Source organism: Cucurbita pepo, chromosome LG05, assembly GCF_002806865.2.
Source record: "Cucurbita pepo subsp. pepo cultivar mu-cu-16 chromosome LG05, ASM280686v2, whole genome shotgun sequence".
Lineage (NCBI taxonomy): Eukaryota > Viridiplantae > Streptophyta > Magnoliopsida > Cucurbitales > Cucurbitaceae > Cucurbita > Cucurbita pepo.
This window is the reverse complement of record NC_036642.1, coordinates 5651022-5668856: the sequence shown is the minus strand read 5'-3', so window position 1 is coordinate 5668856 and position 17835 is coordinate 5651022. Positions and strand designations below refer to the sequence as shown.

Below are 17835 nucleotides of genomic sequence, written 5' to 3'. Positions count from 1 at the left end.
CCCCCTGAAACAAATTCAGCAAGTACCTAACTCAAGGAAATGACAACTTCAAATTTGAATCTGCGAAGTTAGAGTTCTGCAATGAACAAGCTTACAGATATCTCTTCTTATTTTCTCTAAGGCCGATTGCCATACCTGGCCAATGATCTTCTCTCCAACATAGACTGGTAACTTTAAATTCAAGCTTTGCGACACGTAAATAGCTCCCCGCTACAATCATCCTCAACATATACCATAAATCAGAGCATCTAGACCATACATTAAAACAGCTTAAACAGAGCGCAAAACAGTTATATAAGTTGTAAGAAAGATTCAGGTGCCATTTCTCAGTCCCCTTGAAATTCTATGGTCTTAAAAGAAACTCACTGGCTTGCTAAACTTACAAAATGGGAGGAAATGATATGAGGGAACATTGAAGCAACAAGCATCCCGTGAACAAGACGATTGTCGAATCCAGCATGTCGGGCTAATTCAGAATCAAAATGCAGAGGATTTGAGCCGTGACTCACCTTGGAGTATTCCAACACATCTTCACTGGTGAATATTCTAGTATGGCTCAAGATATCTCCCATTTTGAGCACATTCGAAGTTGAAGAAGAGAAGCATTACAAAGAAGAAGAATTATAAGTAGAGAATAAACCTCTACTACTTAGCATACTTGTAAAGGCCAGTAAGTATCACTCAAATATGTTGCGCCTTCAGCAGATGTCAATTAAAAAATTATATGCAGAAGAACAAAACTTCAATGGGAATGCAAGGCCTTGTACCTAACAAAATCCTCAAAAAAAAAAACTTAGATAATATCTCCATTGTTTCAATGATAACATTGGTACAAACAGGGTAAAACCTAAACAAAATGATGCAGTGTTCTAATATTCCAAACAATGGGGAATTGGGAGATATACAGCTCTAAAAGATATGATGGCTAAGAGAAAAACTAATTCAATCAAGCAGCAAAGGCAACTTTCTTAACTGACCAGATACTTTAGAATCAAGAAAACTGGTACAAAAGTAATATTCTCTTCTTTTCTTTTGTTATCTGCTTAGCTTACAGGATGCCAATTCTTAACCCAATCCGCCAGAGTTTCAACATTTCGAGCTACATCGTCTACAGTGTCACTCCTTAGAGCCACCACTATGTTCTCCTGATAGCTTTCATTCGCCTCCTCGAGCAATATCTGAAAGATTTCGCATTCAATATTGTTCGAAAGCTTGGCTCCTTCGTATCCCCTGAACCAGACAGAATCCCACAAACGTCTGAGAAGAGAGCCAAAACGGACAGACAAAATACACAAACAGAATAATCATACACATGAACGCTTTAATTTTGTTACCTCTTCGTCAAGCGGTCATATAAGATGGAGTTTTCAGTCTGAAGCACAACCACGCGATCAAACCACCGCTCAGGAAAAAAATCACAGCCGTGATGGTCCACAATGATTCCGCCTTCTTCCATCAAATCCTCCAACTCATCGCAAACCTGAGTAATTTAATACACCTTCGGGTTAGCATCAATCTTCAGCCAACAACAGGAGGATGAACCAGCAGTTACTAAAACAAATCAAAGAACAAGAAAAGCAGGAAAAGAAAAAACTAACCAGATCTTCGTTAATGATATAACACTGGAGTTCGTCATCCCAGCCATCATGTAGATTCTTCTCCTTCACAAGGTCTCCGATAGCGACATGACGGAGCTGAGCGGCGTCTGCTAAAGCAGATGACGTTGTTGTCTTACCGGTTCCCGGAGTTCCAGTGATCAATATGTTCGGCCTTTGCCTCTTCCGATCTTGCGCCATCGGAGTAATTCCGTCGTCCACCTTTTATTGTAATTCGTCCGTTAATGGTGCGCTTGCTTTTTAGTTTTCTAGGGTTCTTCCTTTCTGTTCTCTTATTTCTCTAGCTTGATCCTCTGCTTCGACGTTCTGTGTAAGATAATTATGTAACCAATCAAAAAGTGCCACGTCACCATATCTAGTTCACTGGGCTTTCGGCCCACTTACGTCCGAGAAAATAATAATAATAATAATAATAATTAAATCTATTAGCAAGATTTAGATGAGTGAATTTAACAAATTTAAAAAATTCATAAATTAAATTTGATAAAATAAATTAAAAATTCAAGGTATTCAATATCGGGCCCCAACGACGCTGGCCAGATCGACCGGGATCGTTGTTTCAATTGCATATTGCGAGCTCCGGCCACCAATCCTGATCTTTTCTTCCATTGAATCCACAGCACTAGAGAAGATCCAGAGACCACATTCAACCATGAAATTCCATATTTCATCTGCAATTTTGTCTTTCTTGTTAATTTTTCTTATCGTTCTAAACACAGCTTCTCTCTGCAAATCTGAAGTTATAACCCTAACTGCGGACACCTTCTCCGACAAGGTACCGTTTGCAAACCCTAATTTTACTCATCGAGGTCCATTTCTTTATTCTCTAAGTGGAAAATTTTGTCTGCGAGGGAATCCTCTTGATTTTTGAATCTTGTTTGACGATTCAGCATGTTCTTTTTATAATTTTAATTGATGTTCCTATAAAATCGATGATGCATGGTTGAATCCAGTTGTTTTTGTATTCGAGTTACTCTATGAGTTCGTTGGATTGGAGCGATTCGTCTGGGATTGGTATGGCTACTGTCAGCTGGGATGTCGCAGATTGGGATCCGCAAGAACGAACTGCGGCCGTTCGAATAAAAAAGAAGAAGAAAATTTGATACTATTGTCTAGAATTGTCGAACTTTATTCTGAATATTATTGTGAACATCCAATGACAAATGCAGTAGAAACTAACTTCTGGTCTTGGTTTTTGGTCGGATTTCGGGCAAACGGGGGCCAACAGTTGAGATCAAATTACTTGCTCGTGGGGATTGAACAAATTTGATTAGTGTAGGTTGTTAAGCAGGACTATGATTGGACAGATTAAGTTTGTTGTTCCCAGATTTAGTGACATTGGTGAAACTTGTTAGGAAGGCTCATAAATGGTTAATAGTAAAGTGCATAGAGGGTATGCTTTCATGTCATGACGACCGCCTAATTAGGATTTAATGTACTCTGAATTACCTTGGCAATCAAATCCAGGTGGATAAAATAGTTGTCTCTCGAGAATAATCGAGTTGACTTGGAAACTATGGATGTCATGTCATTTTGAGTTCGCAGGCCGATGGAACTCTCACCTAGTTATTGATACGGTATCGTCTATTATAACTTTCCATTGAAGATTGGTTAAATCAGCTTTCATCTTAGGCTTAAAGCTTTGATCTTTGGCCTAGATGATGCATGGTTGGTTATCTTCCCTTCGGTTTATATGTTATACCTTGATGGATTTTCATTTTTCTTCTTATATCATCCAACATTGATTAATCAAGGATTCAAAATAACAGAACCAATATTTGAAATTGTGGATTCCGACTAAGATATGATTTCACTGAACTTTTTAGTACATTCCTCATCGTAGAAATATGTACTTTTCAGGTAAAGGAAAAAGATACCGCATGGTTTGTGAAGTTCTGTGTTCCTTGGTGCAAGCATTGGTTGGCATTCTTTCTTATCGTAGTTTCCTGGTTTTTATCCTGTCGGTAATCGATTTCATATTGCGTAATTAATTACCTGTAACTTAAATTGCAAATTTCAGCAAGAATTTAGGATCATTATGGGAGGACCTGGGCAAGACAATGGAAGGCGAGGATGAAATCGAGGTCGGAGAAGTTGATTGTGGTTCTCACAAATCAGTCTGTTCTAAAGTTGATATCCATTCATATCCTACATTCAAGCTTTTCTATGAAGGGGAAGAAGTTGCAAAGTATAAAGGTGAATTTTTCCTCCCCTTTTTGTTACCCTTATTGTCTATGTTCTATATGTGTTCCGATTTTGCTTCTACTTTGGCAATTTATTTAATGAAGCCTTGTCGTCTTTCCGCATTCTTCACACGTAAGCACACATCAATTAAAAAAGATAAACTCATTGGTCTAATGAATCATGTTGAGCTTAGTTCAAAGTCTTATTAAACGTTGCCAATTTCCAGCCATCAAAATTTGATGATTAGCAAGTTACGATATATTTGTTCATATCGACATGTCTGTTCATTCACCTCGTGGTTCTGCTATAGATGATTTTTGTTTACCAATATCAGAAATCAGAATGAAATGCCTCATTTCATTATATTCTTGGATCCGGATGAACCCTGATATAGCAGCTATAATTTTATGATGACCCAGGGCCAAGAGACGTAGAATCTCTCAAAAGCTTTGTTCTTGAAGAAGCTGAGAAAGCAGTAGAAAAAGCACAGCAGGACAGTGCTAAAGAATTGTGAAGAAAAAGATACAGAACAGCGATTATATTGGTAGGGAAAACTTTTAACTTATTCACAGGAGTTCTTTCTTACCCATTTCCCTCGAAGATTTGATAAACATATTTGATTTTGACAATCAGATAGATTCCTTTCCATGCTGTGTTAGACTATAAACACTTGAAGCTTCTTGCAATGTTCTTAGAAGAATGCTTAAATTTGGATGGATAGATTTTGACCGTAATCTCAGTGACATTGTTTTCTGCCTCTTATGTTTAGACTACTGCCTTTTGGTTGGAATATGTGAAAGATATTAAAGAATTTTGTACCGATAGGTTTATTATATATTATACCTTGCATTATATATAGACAGTTCATTTGTTACCATTTGGAAAAGTGGTTACGTTCAATTTTATGTTATCGATTTGATCATAGCTTAATTGTGTGCTCTTGTTTGAGAGGTCAAAGGTTTGAATGCTTGTTTTGAGGTGTCCAAGCCTTGTTAAATTAACTTGGACCATACCCGGGAAAGAGAGTGCGCGTTTGGATTCCAATGTCCGCCATTGGTTTTCAAGAGATCCCATTGGGAGAGGAGTGTTAAATTATAAATCAAAATTACCGTTTTTTTTGTTTTTAACCTATGTAAATGCTTTTTGTAAAATGACGTAATGAATTGGAATTTTGGGAGTGGACCGGGTAGGCAGGTAGCAGGTAAATGCCAGAATGTGCTCATGGTGTCGCTACTTTCCGAAACCCAAACCTCAACATATCCATCTTCAGTGCACTCTCTCTCTGCCAGACTCTTTTTTGGCCTAATTATTTGTGTATCATTATTACTATAATAACCTTATAGTACAAATAAATAAATAAATAAATAAAACCTTTTTGGACTTTCCATTATTATTATATTCCCATGTCATTAAAAAAAAAAAAGAAAACTATTAAAAATTATTTTCAGGTAATAATTTAATTATATTTAATATTTTACCCTGCTCGTTACTTCCTTTTGTATATATGCATGTTCCTTTTGGTTGAGGCAAAGCTAATTATTTACTAAATTTTAATTTAAAATTAATTTAATTTTAAAATATTATATTTTAAAAAAGAATCTAAATTATTCAGGATAAATCATCTTTTTTTTAAAAAAAAAAAGAATTAAAAATCATACGAAAACTCTCCAAGGAAGTGAATATGTAATTTTAAAGCAAATAAATGAGAATTATTGAAATCGGTCCACGCATTTGGCCGGTGTCCAGTCTACTTTAAGAAGGGAAGATTAATACCGTTGGATCAGATCGCTCAATATCTGACGGCTGAGGAATAAACCCTAGTCAGATATGCGCCAACAGTTCTGCTATATATAGTCAAAGAGCTCCACCATTCTTTACCTCCACTTTATTTTTTTTGTAAACCTCGTTTTGATTCAGCAGGAGCTTCTTCAATCCGGCTTCTCGATTTTTTTTTTTATTTTCGCTGTTTCAGGTTTGATTATATCTTTGCTTGATCGATAATTTTCCTATATCATTCGTTTGTTCTTTATGCGTGCATGTTGTTTAATCCATTGTTGTATTACGGATTTGTAAGGATGGGTGAATTTATCTAGGTATTCACTTTACGAAGGGGATTTTGAATCGTGTCGTCTATGATTCAGTTTGTGATTCTTTTCAATTGGTTGTTTCGGTCTAGGAAAATTTATCTTCTGTTTCGTGTTCGTTGAACGAGCTGTATGTTGTAGCAATTACGTTGAGGTTATTAGCGTCTTTGAATAATGTCAAGTTTGTGTGATGATTTGACATTTTTTATGTTAAGTTTTGGATGTATTCTTTGTAAGATTTGTCGAGTTTGTGGAGGAGACGTCCTTTTTTAAATGTAAAAGAGGAAGTTCCAATGACACTGTTTACGGTTTTCATACCATTGAAGATCTACGAACTAAATTAAGTTTATCTATCAATGGATTTAATGGTAAATTATCGATGATATATCGTTTGATTTGCCTGTATAAAGGATATTGTTCGATAAGCTTATCGTTTGGTTTATCATTATTAACTTTTTCAGTTTACAAATTTAAAATGGGGAAAGAGAAGGTTCACATTAACATTGTGGTCATTGGCCACGTCGATTCCGGGAAGTCCACCACCACCGGACACTTGATCTACAAGCTTGGTGGTATTGACAAGCGTGTGATTGAAAGATTCGAGAAGGAGGCTGCCGAGATGAACAAGAGGTCCTTCAAGTATGCCTGGGTCTTGGACAAGCTCAAGGCTGAGCGTGAGCGTGGTATCACCATCGATATTGCCTTGTGGAAGTTTGAGACCACCAAATACTACTGCACCGTTATTGATGCTCCTGGACATCGTGATTTCATTAAGAACATGATTACTGGTACCTCACAGGCCGATTGTGCTGTTCTCATTATTGACTCCACCACTGGTGGTTTTGAAGCGGGTATTTCCAAGGATGGTCAAACCCGTGAGCATGCTTTGCTTGCGTTTACCCTTGGTGTTAAGCAGATGATCTGCTGCTGCAACAAGGTAAGGTTACTGTTTCACATATATGGTTAAATTTGATCATGTTAATGTATTTTGGTTTTGTTTTAAACTCAGTTTGCTTTTACCCTTTGTAGATGGATGCCACCACTCCCAAGTACTCGAAGGCAAGATATGATGAAATTGTCAAGGAAGTTTCTTCTTACCTCAAGAAGGTGGGCTACAACCCTGATAAAATCCCATTCGTCCCCATCTCTGGTTTTGAAGGAGACAACATGATTGAGAGGTCAACCAACCTCGATTGGTACAAGGGCCCAACCCTCCTTGAGGCTCTTGATTTGATCCAGGAGCCCAAGAGGCCTTCAGACAAGCCACTCCGTCTTCCACTTCAGGACGTTTACAAGATTGGTGGTATTGGAACTGTCCCAGTTGGACGAGTTGAGACCGGTGTACTCAAGCCAGGAATGGTCGTCTGTTTTGGCCCTACTGGATTGACAACTGAAGTTAAGTCTGTTGAGATGCACCATGAAGCTCTCCCAGAGGCCGTTCCAGGTGACAATGTTGGATTCAACGTGAAGAATGTTGCTGTCAAGGATCTTAAGCGTGGTTTCGTTGCCTCCAATTCCAAGGATGACCCTGCCAGGGAGGCTGCCAACTTCACTTCTCAAGTCATCATCATGAACCATCCAGGACAGATTGGCAATGGCTATGCTCCAGTGCTTGATTGCCACACCTCTCACATTGCCGTGAAGTTTTCTGAGATTCTAACCAAGATTGACAGGCGATCTGGTAAGGAACTTGAGAAGGAGCCTAAGTTCTTGAAGAACGGTGATGCTGGTATGATAAAGATGGTTCCCACCAAGCCGATGGTGGTGGAAACATTCTCTTCATACCCTCCTCTTGGACGATTTGCCGTGAGGGACATGAGACAGACGGTTGCTGTCGGTGTCATCAAGTCGGTCGAGAAGAAGGATCCAAGTGGTGCCAAGGTTACCAAATCTGCAGCCAAGAAGGCTGGAAAGTGAACCGTGCTTATGAAACCTCAGACCTTCTCGTCTGAGGTTTTCAAATGTCCGAATAATAAAGACCCGGTTTCTGTTGGTGCTGTTTTGTATGGTGATCATAGTTGTTGGCATTGGTTATCAGGTACCCAATCTCAGAATTGGGTGCTTGATAGACGGTGGCGCAGCTATGTCCTCTTATAGTGTCTCTTTTTTGTGTCGTTTGTTTGGTCCTCTACTTTCCTGGTCCGTCCTGCCCGAGTTCGACATGGTTTGGTTCGTCCAAAGCATTTTGGACATACCCCTGCATACTATTATCATTATAGCTAATATCGTTGCATATTTTTACAGTGGATTTTCGTCTTGATTCTACTTGGAAGATCTTGGTTTATTACAACAGATTAATGTTGATATCAACGGGGACGTAACCTTGTTTAAACTGAAAGGCATGTGAAACGTGGTCTCATTTAGTACAGACATTTTAGAGTGTCATATCCGGCCTATCCTCTCTCACGTCCTTTTCTCCTTTTCCCTCTCTTCCTAAATGATTTTACTTTGCTTTGTTACTAGATGACAAACATGTTCTTGATTTTTTTGCAAGGATTCGAACCATGAACCTATGAACATTTCGACAATTTAGAGCCAAAACCAACTCCAACTCCAAAAAAGATGGAAAGTAAAATTAGAAGAGGATTACATTGAACCATCATCCAGTAAAGTTGGAAACATAGGAGAAGAACAATACATGAAGCTCCAAATCAGGATTTTGACAAAATATGAAAATACAGATCCGAAACCAAACACAAAAAAGTTGAGATTGTGGAATCATGGACAGTGTTTTCGTAATCTTAAGCGGCTTTTGCAGCCGAAGTTAATTTGGTTTTTTCACACAAATCATGAAGATCTCCATCTCCAATATCTTGGATGATGTATCTGGTGAAGCCGATTCCTCCTGTATCGGCGGCACTCGATGATCTTCTTCGCCTTCTCATGGCTTCCCTCCTTCGATCATGATCTTCCATCCTACCACAAAAACAAAACAGAGTTTACTCGCACAAAACAGAGAGAGAGAGAGAGAGAAAAAAGAGGTTAAAGAAACATACTCTGTAGAGAGAGAACGATGAGAGAGAGAGAAGCCGGAAAGACAGAGAGGAAGACCTGGAGAGAGGAGCTTGGACGGCATTTCTCTCCACAGTACGACGGCGACGAAGAAGAAGAAGAAGACGAAGAAGATCTGTAATTCTCGGGAGGGAAAAGGAGAGATTAGAAAGAACGCAAAACTGAGGAATGGGTTTTTATTTTCTTTCTTTACGGTTTTTTTTTTGGGCTTTTTCAGACTTCCCCCCCTCCGTCTGAAAAGAATACCAACAAAGCTTCATTTCCAATTAATAATCATTTTTTATTTTCTACTTTTAATAAATATAATTAAATATATATATACTAATTAACATTTAATTATTTAATCATTACATAAATTAATTAAAAAAAAAAAAAAAAAAAAAATTTAGCTATTATATATCTATTAAAAACAAAGAAAGGGTTAAAAAAAAGGACATTTAAAGCTGAATGTTTCGCCAAAACCAACCGCCTGTCGCTGTAATTAAATGGCCGATGACGTGGAATTTATTGAAGTAGCACCGATCTTCGTGCACCCAATTTCTTTTTTAAATAAAACAAGTAAACCCAATTTATGTCTTAAGTTTATTTTTTACTTTATATTAAATTTATTTTTTATTATCTTTCATTTCCTATACGAGAGACGACTAATTTTAGCATGTTTTTGTTATCATTTTCATATTTCTAATAATAATAAAAAAATTTGTTATAAACTAAAATATTTTCTTTTAAGTTTTTGTGATTGAGCAAAACAAAAAAAAATAATAAATAAATAAATAAAGTGCACCTAATTAGTATAGATATTATCTATTTATTCTTTTGAGTGTTTTTTTAACCATTCTATCCTCAAGATCAAAGATATGACATCGATTCATTTATATACCCCTCATTTGAGCGTGTTCATTTCATTATAACTCAACTAATTATACATCGCAATGTCATAGTTTTTTTTTTTTTTCTTTTCGATACATTGATTTATATTTTCTATTAAATCACATACGTGTATACCATTAATAATATTTTGGAATGTAACATACTTACCAAAAATGAACCCTATTAAAAAATGCTACGAACCCTCCATTTTCGAGGTAGAAAATGACTAAACAAGAGAGAAAAATATCTTTCAATCAAAACAAAAACAAAAACAGAAAACAAAACAAAGCAAAGACCTGAAAATAGATACAGTTTTTGTGAACTTTTTTTACCACTAAAGAACAAGAAAACATAAACACCACCAACAACAAATGTACAATTCAAACGTGTAAGTTAAGAAGATAATAAAATGTTGTCTTGAAGTTGTCCTTTTGCTGTCATTCGAGGACGGGCCTCGGACATGATAATGAAAATATTATCATAACCAAGCAGCTGACATTTAAAGTGATGTCAAATCTCCAACCACAAAAAAGAAACAGATTTTACAATAACAATGAATTTTAAGCTGACTTTTCTAGCATCAATAATGTATTTCAACTATAAATATGCATCAAACATCACAAGAAGCAGTTGGATCTAATCTGGATGGAATGGGAAGCTTTTCCCTATACAAATTAGAAGCAAAAAAGTTCTGCAACAAAAGCAATGGAAGGTTTACTTCGCAGGGGAGATGGCGCCGTCACCCGTTCTTAGTGGGGTTCTGGTGTCGGCATCATATCTTCTGCTAAGCAAACCGACCATTTGAATATCGAATGAGAAGAAAAGAGATTGAAGGTAACGTTTTGGTTTGTGTCATTCTCTTGTTTATGGTAATTTGAGACTGATCATGGAATGTTTTTGTGCTTTAGAAACTTTAGATCACTTGCTGATACAGATAGTTTGTAAATGGTTGATTTCCAAATGTGAAGGCAACTTGAATGATGAGGAAGCAGTGAAGTATAGTATCGCTGATGAATGCATGGGTGTCTTTGTTCTTTGTTTCTTTCTTGCAGGGTGAGGATACTAACAAATTCAAAATATCAAAGATTGCTGTCAGTTAAAATGTTCCGTTACAAGGGTGGATAGTTTATGTAACAACCCACGCCCACCGCTAGCGAATATTGTTTTCGAATATTGTCTTCTTTCGGTTTTTCCTTTCGAACTTTCCATCAAGGTTTTTAACTAGGGAGAGGTTTCCACACCCATGTTTCATTTCCCTCTCCAACCGATATGAGATCTCACAATCTACTTCCCTTCAGAGTCCAGGGTCCTAATCTACTTCCCTTCAGAGTCCAGGGTCCTAATCTACTTCCCTTCAGAGTCCAGGGTCCTAATCTACTTCCCTTCAGAGTCCAGGGTCCTAATCTACTTCCCTTCAGAGTCCAGGGTCCTAATCTACTTCCCTTTAGAGTCCAGGGTCCTAATCTACTTCCCTTCAGAGTCCAGGGTCCTAATCTACTTCCCTTCAGAGTCCAGGGTCCTAATCTACTTCCCTTCAGAGTCCAGGGTCCTAATCTACTTCCCTTCAGAGTCCAGGGTCCTAATCTACTTCCCTTTAGAGTCCAGGGTCCTAATCTACTTCCCTTCAGAGTCCAGGGTCCTCGCTGGCACTCGTTCCTTTCTCCGATCGATGTGGGATCTCACAATCCACCCCCTACAGAGCCCAGCGCTCTTGCTAACACACCGTTTGGTGTCCACCCCTCTTAGAGGTTCAAGGTTCTCGCTGGCACACCGCCCGGTGTTTGGCTTTGATATCATTTGTAACAATCCAAGTCCACCGCTAGCAGATATTGTCCTCTTTGGACTTTCCCTTTAGGGCTACCCCTCAGGTTTTTAAAACGCTAGGAAGAAGTTTCCACACCCTTGTAAAGAATGTTTCCAACAGATGCGGGATCTCCCAGTTTACCCGTTGAAAATTAGTTTGTGTACTAAATCATTAATATCTAAATCTGTTAATTCTAACTGTCTTGGTCGAATGATCGACTTTACTTCATTCAAATCAAAGCATGTCAAGCAATAAAGTAGGCTGAGACTAATAATGAAAAAGCAACTGATTGTGATTATAAAAAAGTCAAGAAAATGAAGTCAACATGCACTGAGTTGGATATAAACAGATAGTTCCAAGTAGACATTCCATACAATCCAATAATAAGTATCTAAGACGCATCTAACTTTTGATATGTCAATTGTTTCACAACTCTTGATCCGAACAGCGATTCATGAAAATGGAACCTGAAATAAACGAGGTAGCTTCAATCTACCATGATCCTTCAGCGCCAGAAGTGGGATTCTCAAAAGCAGCGTAGTTCCAGAATGTTTTTAAGGAGTAAGGTTGGGAGATTGTCACGCCTTCTTCAGTTATTTTTGCTATCTGCAAATGCCAAATTAGATGATGAGAGAATAACGCCAGCCATTGAAGACTATAACCAGTGATCAAAACACAGGTTCCAGAAACTAGAGAGATCGTGGTGGATGTAGCTATAATCAGTGAATCAACATGGGCTAGGCTGGGTTCATTAATATATACATATTTAAGAAACCAAGCTAGAGTTTTTGGGCATGCGCATAATCTTGCTGAGCTTCATTCTGAAGGCATTCCTATTTGAAAAAAATTTCGTACAAAGGTACACAAAAAGACCACAAAAGGAGTTCAAGAACTAACTACAAGAACGGATTCCAATCCAAAAGAATCAAACCAGGCCAATGATTTAAAAAAAAAAAAAGCATGATGGATGGACACCCATAAGGAAACCTCCTCCAATGATCTCTCCACCCTTCTAAAAAAAACCTATTATTCCTCTCTGGCCAAATACCCCATGAAGCNATGCCACTGGGTTGGTTAAGTGATCATTAGGAACAAGGATAGGTTCAAATGCCATAGTTGCAAACTCCCTATGATATTGAAATCTTATGGGTTTCACAACCAAATGTTGGATGGTTATCCAGTGAGACTAGTGGATATGCATATAAGCCGGCTGGACACTCACAAATATACATAAAAATGAAAGTGATAAATGTAGCTCTAAAATGATTCAAACCTGGAGCTTGTTGACAGCCGACCTATCACGGTATAAGAGTACCCTCATACATTTCTCCAGCAATTTCACACCTTCTTCATAAGTCAGGTTCTCATGCCACTCATCACGAAGAATTGGCCGTGCAAGGTGGTTGCCAAAACCAGTAGTAACATGGTCATCTTCAAAAGTTACACCTATCATATTAACCTGCATGCAAATGGTAAATTGTTAGCTGATGAAGCATCTAAACTTAAAATTAATTGAATGAGAGGTAAGAGAACAAAAGATCTACCGTGCCGAGATACTTTTGCCCATTTTTTACTCCACCAAGAACAAGTGAGTTCCAAAGTGGGTTGAACTTGTTCCGCCTGTTATACATCACTCGAGTCAAGTAGCTATGGATCTCCTTGGGCCCGAGAGCATTACCATCATCCCACATGTTGTCATACAAGCTGCACCATTCACAATACAATAAGAGATTTCGCTCAACCTCTGTGATTTCCAATCCAGAACACCATGCATTCCCAATGAACATATATAAAGAACCGTGAGAGTAAAGCAAACCATCTTAGGCTTACATGAGCTCATCGAGATTTCGCAACAACTCCTGAAAATCACTAATTTCTCCACTTGCACCAAGTAGAGAATGTTTTCCAATAGCTTTGATTCGCTCCACACTCTTATACCGCAATGTGGAACCATAGGAGCCTGTAGTTAAAATATCATATACAAACACAATTCCATTATAATTTGCCAACGCATACATCCGAGATTCAGAATCACTTAAAGAAAGAAACATCACTTCCAGAAGTGTTTTGCTATCAACAAGTAAAAGGTGATAAACAAGCTGACAATCATCAACAACTTTCTTTTGAACCATTGTAGAAAGACATAGATACAATATAATAGACAATTAATTGGATATTGAAGAAAAAGAATGGGTAAGATTTTCCACTGACCTCCCAAATCGGAAACCATTAAAATCCCATCTTTGTATTTGATGGCAACCACGGATGTCCCAGTCACATAGGGATACCTATTCAACAACAGAAGTTATAAACAAACAACCAGGAGTTCAAATGCTAAGCTGATTCCAAAACCAAGACTTCGCCATTCATTCACCGCTCAACTCCCAATTGGAAAATCTTAGGTCATTAAAACCCCAAAACTCCCAATTCTAGAACAAAAAACTTAATGTCTAACCAAAAAGTATCCACGAACGCAAACAGAGAGAAAGAAAACGTACTGTGTTCGTTGAATTGGAGCTTCGGGGCAGAGAATACCATGGTTCGCCTGGTTGGAATCAACGGGCTGCAATAAAAAATCGGGAGATCGATAAATGTTAGAATCGGAATGTAAAGAAGAATAGGGAACATCGATTTGAGCCGATGAACTTACACTCATTATCGGATTTGGATTAAGTTTCAGCCAAACGGATTAAGAACAGAATCGATGTCGAACGTCGCAATGAGGTTTGAGTCTTTCCACTGCTTTAGTAGAGATCTTCTTTTCCCTTCGCTCAAGAAATGATTTTCATATCCCTCCCTCTTTCCCCAGCTCTGCCCTAAACGCACCGTTTTGAGTTTTTATTTTATTTTATAAAGTTTTTATAGCTGGATAAGATGAAATTTATAATTTAATACTTTAAATTGCTAATATAATTAGATTATTTAACCTTTTTATTTAAATAATATAACATTTAAGTTTTATTTTATTTTAATTTCTATAATTTTAAATGCTAGATTTTAGTTTTATACTTAAAAAAATATTTAAATTAATTTATATGCTAATTTATTCTTATAAATTTAGAAGAAAAAAAAAATATAGTTTTCTATGTATAAATTCGTAAGAAAATTTTATTATGGTATATGAGTTATTATTATTACTATTTAACAAGTTTTGATAGGGAGAAAACTTCAAATGATTAATTTTATGTATATGAATATCTTGGGCTTTAGACACTCGCCCTACTAGAAAGTCGCTCCCAAATCACACTGCTTGCAAAAGGGAAATCCCTTTATCTACCCGCAGTAGTAGATCCTGTTCAAAGATTAGGGGTTGCTCGAAATCTGTCAAAGACTCACTCTTACCCTGAAGATCAGACGAAGAATCGCAATCTATCGCGCGCTGTCGACTCTTTAAGGGAAGAAAAACGTCGTCTTCGGGACGAGAAAACGGAAACCACCTTTTTCAAAAGTTTCTTCCTGTGAGTACGAGATGGCTGAGTCAGAAAGTCTTAGTGAGACGTATAGTTTAATGCATGTGGATGGTTGACCGCTGCCCCCCGAAAAAGGTATACCCCATTTATTGATGGACAAACTCTTCCTGGCAGAACCTCGTGAATTTTTAGAGAAAAAAAAAAAAAAAAAAAAAAAAAAAAAAAAAAAAAAAAAAAAAAAANCACATGCATCATCACCTCATTGGTCCGAGGTCCAAGAGGTCCATAGAAGAAAAATTAGATATTATTTCTTTTGCCTTTTTTTAGAAGAGAGAAAGAGTCGAAACAAAGGGTACGCTCTCTAGAAGAGTTTCTCGAGGTTGTTCACTTTCATTTGGTCGCCTGGTATCTTGAATGAAACCTCTTTGCTTGCGGGGGCAGGAGTGGCCTGGTGATCCCTAAGTTGCAGCACGTTTGGTCGTTAACTCCTCGCGCTGCTGCCGTTGTTTCTAGGACCGATCGACGCCTCACCTGCATAGGTACCTACATAGTGTAGTGTCGGTGGCACATTCAACATAGCGTTTGGACTCATGTGCCTTCCAGAACCAGGGGATAACTTACTTTATTCGAGGACAAATAAAGTATCCTTACCAGTGTCGGTGGCATCTTCATTGAAATATATTGTATGATTGATGTCTCTTGGTTCATATCATTCTCCACTTCTTCAAGAGGATTCGTCCTCGAATCTTATTTGCTAAACTTTGCTACAAAAATAACTTATGGAAATACAAAGAACCTCACAACACTCTTTGACGTGTATACCCTCAAGGGATTTTAGGTCACTCTGTTTGCACTCATTTACACAAATGAAGCTCTTATTCTCACCTCTCAAAATATTTAAATAGAGCAAAGATTGAATTTTAAACTCTAAGTCGATTAAAAACTAAAAAGATAAAAATAAATAAAAATCAAATTGAGAAGAAACACAAAGGAAACATATATGTGGAAATCACTACAAGAGGAGTAAGATTCAGATTACCTTGTTGATCGAATATCTCAAGGCAAGAACATTGTTTGAGATTCGAATCACTCCACAAGCAAGATCGATCATGTCTAGCTTGAATGATTCTTGTTGATCAAATATCTCAACGCAAGAATACTTGTTTGAGATTTGAATCACTCCATAAGCAAGATAGATCATGTCAAAATTGAATGATTCTACATGCAACCTAAACTACATTGAATTGCAAAGAAACTTAGCCATTGGCTAAAGAAAGCACAAATGTTTTTTTTTACTGCATTTTCCAGTCTACTTACAAATACAACATACATGGCTTTATATAGCCTCAAAATGTAACTATTAAATGATTCCAAGAGTTGTAACATTCATACTTTATTGATATGGAAATCAACTCAAGGGAAAGTATGTAACGGATTACCTTGATGATCAAGATCAAGAGTAAAGAAAACTCGTTTCTAAACTCGTGTTCGAATTACTCCACAAGAGATTTGATCAATACCACTTGAATGACTCTAGCATGCAAGTTCTAAACACAAGAATTTGCAAAGAAAAACTTAGCTCTCAACAAAGATAAAATAGAAATTCTATACTTAATTCCAAAATGTGATGTCCCTAATCAAAGAAAAGAGGTTTTATATAGCCTTTACAACCTTAACCTATGTGACACATAACTCCCAAATTAAATTGGCTAGTAAATGAAAATACCCATAACGTCCACATTAAAATGGCTAGTTAAGGGTGGAATATGGTAACCTAGGTGGGTTACAATATAATCATAACTTCTACATTAAAAACTGGCTTAAATATGACAAACAAATATTTAAATTATAATTAAATAGTGCAATGAATGAAATGTGCTTATTAGTCATCCTTGAACTTTCCATAAATTCAGTGAGTTCATTAAATGCAACTTAAAGTGCATATAATGCACCTTTTTCTTGAAGCTCAACTTTGCATAACATATAAGGGAGGTCTCCAACGTCTTCTAAAATTTCCTTTGATGAGCTCACCATAGCTTGAAGGTTTGTTGTAGCATCTTGGCTCTCGTTCTTGTAATTGGACCTTGAGGTATGGAAATTCCTTGGTCGTGGTTCATATCATTCTCCCCTTCTTGAGAAGGATTCGTCATCGAATTCCAGCCATCACCTGATCAACAACACTAAAAGTTGCACTAACACCATACTTACCAGGTAAATCAATTTTATAAGCATTGTCGTTGATACACTCAAGAACTTGAAAAGGTCCATCTCATTGTAAAAGCTTAGATTTTCTTGGAGTAGGAAATCTTTCTTTTTCGGAAATGCACCCAAACCCAATCTCCTGGCTTGAAGACGCAAGGCATAAGGTGTATTTAGTAGTGCTATGAACAACCCTATTATATGCAAATTCTATAAATGGCAAACAATCCTCCCAGGTCTTAAGATTCTTATCAATAATAGCCCTAAGCATTGTAGTCATGGTTCTGTTAACAACGGTAATTTGTCCATCCGTTTGAGGATGACAAGTAGTTGAATATACTAGCTTAGTTCCTAACTTACCCCATAAAACACGCCAAAAGTGGCTTAAAAATTTTACATCACGATCACTAACGATGCTTTTAGGAATGTGATATGAACAACGACCAAGGAATTTCCATACCTCAAGGTCCAATTACAAGGACGAGAGCCAAGAAGCTACAACAAACCTTATACAGTTATATTCAAGCTATGGTGAGCTCATCAAAGGAAATTCTAGAAGACGTTGGAGACCTCCCTTATATGTTATGCAAAGTTGAGCTTCAAGACAGAGATGAATTAAATGCACTTTAAGTTGCATTTAATGAACTCCGCTGAAT

The 17835-nt window shown here is 37.3% G+C and overlaps 4 protein-coding genes and 1 long non-coding RNA gene across 5 annotated transcripts; 2 read left to right on the top strand and 3 right to left on the bottom strand.

The window, feature by feature from the left end:
* Nucleotides 1-768: 768 nt before the first annotated feature.
* Nucleotides 769-1903, bottom strand: LOC111794501 (adenylate kinase isoenzyme 6 homolog). The gene is made up of 3 exons (XM_023676542.1): nt 1599-1903; nt 1335-1480; nt 769-1230 (listed from the first exon to the last, which is right to left on the bottom strand). Exons 1-3 carry the CDS (start codon nt 1794-1796, stop codon nt 1044-1046), a joined length of 531 nt encoding a protein of 176 aa, XP_023532310.1. The 5' UTR covers nt 1797-1903; the 3' UTR covers nt 769-1043.
* Nucleotides 1904-2085: 182 nt separating this feature from the next.
* LOC111794510 (protein disulfide-isomerase 5-1) lies at nt 2086-4635 on the top strand. The gene is made up of 4 exons (XM_023676551.1): nt 2086-2391; nt 3477-3535; nt 3637-3812; nt 4220-4635. Exons 1-4 carry the CDS (start codon nt 2269-2271, stop codon nt 4312-4314), a joined length of 453 nt encoding a protein of 150 aa, XP_023532319.1. The 5' UTR covers nt 2086-2268; the 3' UTR covers nt 4315-4635.
* A 1044-nt stretch (nt 4636-5679) lies between these two features.
* On the top strand, nt 5680-8217 carry LOC111794446 (elongation factor 1-alpha-like). Its single transcript, XM_023676470.1, has 3 exons — nt 5680-5772; nt 6346-6821; nt 6914-8217. The coding sequence occupies exons 2-3, from the start codon at nt 6360-6362 to the stop codon at nt 7799-7801; spliced, it is 1350 nt and encodes a 449-aa protein (XP_023532238.1). The 5' UTR covers nt 5680-5772; nt 6346-6359; the 3' UTR covers nt 7802-8217.
* A 230-nt stretch (nt 8218-8447) lies between these two features.
* Nucleotides 8448-9130, bottom strand: LOC111794529. The gene is made up of 2 exons (XR_002815100.1): nt 8881-9130; nt 8448-8800 (listed from the first exon to the last, which is right to left on the bottom strand). It is a non-coding gene; the product is annotated as an uncharacterized LOC111794529 (long non-coding RNA).
* Nucleotides 9131-11838: 2708 nt separating this feature from the next.
* On the bottom strand, nt 11839-14374 carry LOC111794482 (proteasome subunit beta type-4-like). Its single transcript, XM_023676516.1, has 7 exons — nt 14221-14374; nt 14069-14133; nt 13782-13858; nt 13401-13530; nt 13115-13274; nt 12844-13029; nt 11839-12176 (listed from the first exon to the last, which is right to left on the bottom strand). Exons 1-7 carry the CDS (start codon nt 14224-14226, stop codon nt 12063-12065), a joined length of 738 nt encoding a protein of 245 aa, XP_023532284.1. The 5' UTR covers nt 14227-14374; the 3' UTR covers nt 11839-12062.
* Between the last annotated feature and the right edge of the window lie 3461 nt (nt 14375-17835).

Excerpts from the sequence above, each read along its gene's own strand:
- LOC111794510 (XM_023676551.1), top strand. The coding sequence starts at position 2,269 with ATGAAATTCCATATTTCATCTGCAATTTTGTCTTTCTTGTTAATTTTT. Across the intron at positions 2,392-3,476 it reads CGGACACCTTCTCCGACAAG|GTAAAGGAAAAAGATACCGC; the intron begins GTACCGTTTGCA and ends TGTACTTTTCAG. Across the intron at positions 3,813-4,219 it reads AGAAGTTGCAAAGTATAAAG|GGCCAAGAGACGTAGAATCT; the intron begins GTGAATTTTTCC and ends ATGATGACCCAG.
- LOC111794446 (XM_023676470.1), top strand. The coding sequence starts at position 6,360 with ATGGGGAAAGAGAAGGTTCACATTAACATTGTGGTCATTGGCCACGTC. Across the intron at positions 6,822-6,913 it reads TGATCTGCTGCTGCAACAAG|ATGGATGCCACCACTCCCAA; the intron begins GTAAGGTTACTG and ends TACCCTTTGTAG.
- LOC111794501 (XM_023676542.1), bottom strand. The coding sequence starts at position 1,796 with ATGGCGCAAGATCGGAAGAGGCAAAGGCCGAACATATTGATCACTGGA. Across the intron at positions 1,481-1,598 it reads ATATCATTAACGAAGATCTG|GTTTGCGATGAGTTGGAGGA; the intron begins GTTAGTTTTTTC and ends TAAATTACTCAG. Across the intron at positions 1,231-1,334 it reads TATGACCGCTTGACGAAGAG|GGGATACGAAGGAGCCAAGC; the intron begins GTAACAAAATTA and ends TGTCTGGTTCAG.
- LOC111794482 (XM_023676516.1), bottom strand. Across the intron at positions 13,859-14,068 it reads GCTCCAATTCAACGAACACA|GTATCCCTATGTGACTGGGA; the intron begins GTACGTTTTCTT and ends GTTGTTGAATAG. Across the intron at positions 12,177-12,843 it reads CGGCTGTCAACAAGCTCCAG|ATAGCAAAAATAACTGAAGA; the intron begins GTTTGAATCATT and ends TGGCATTTGCAG.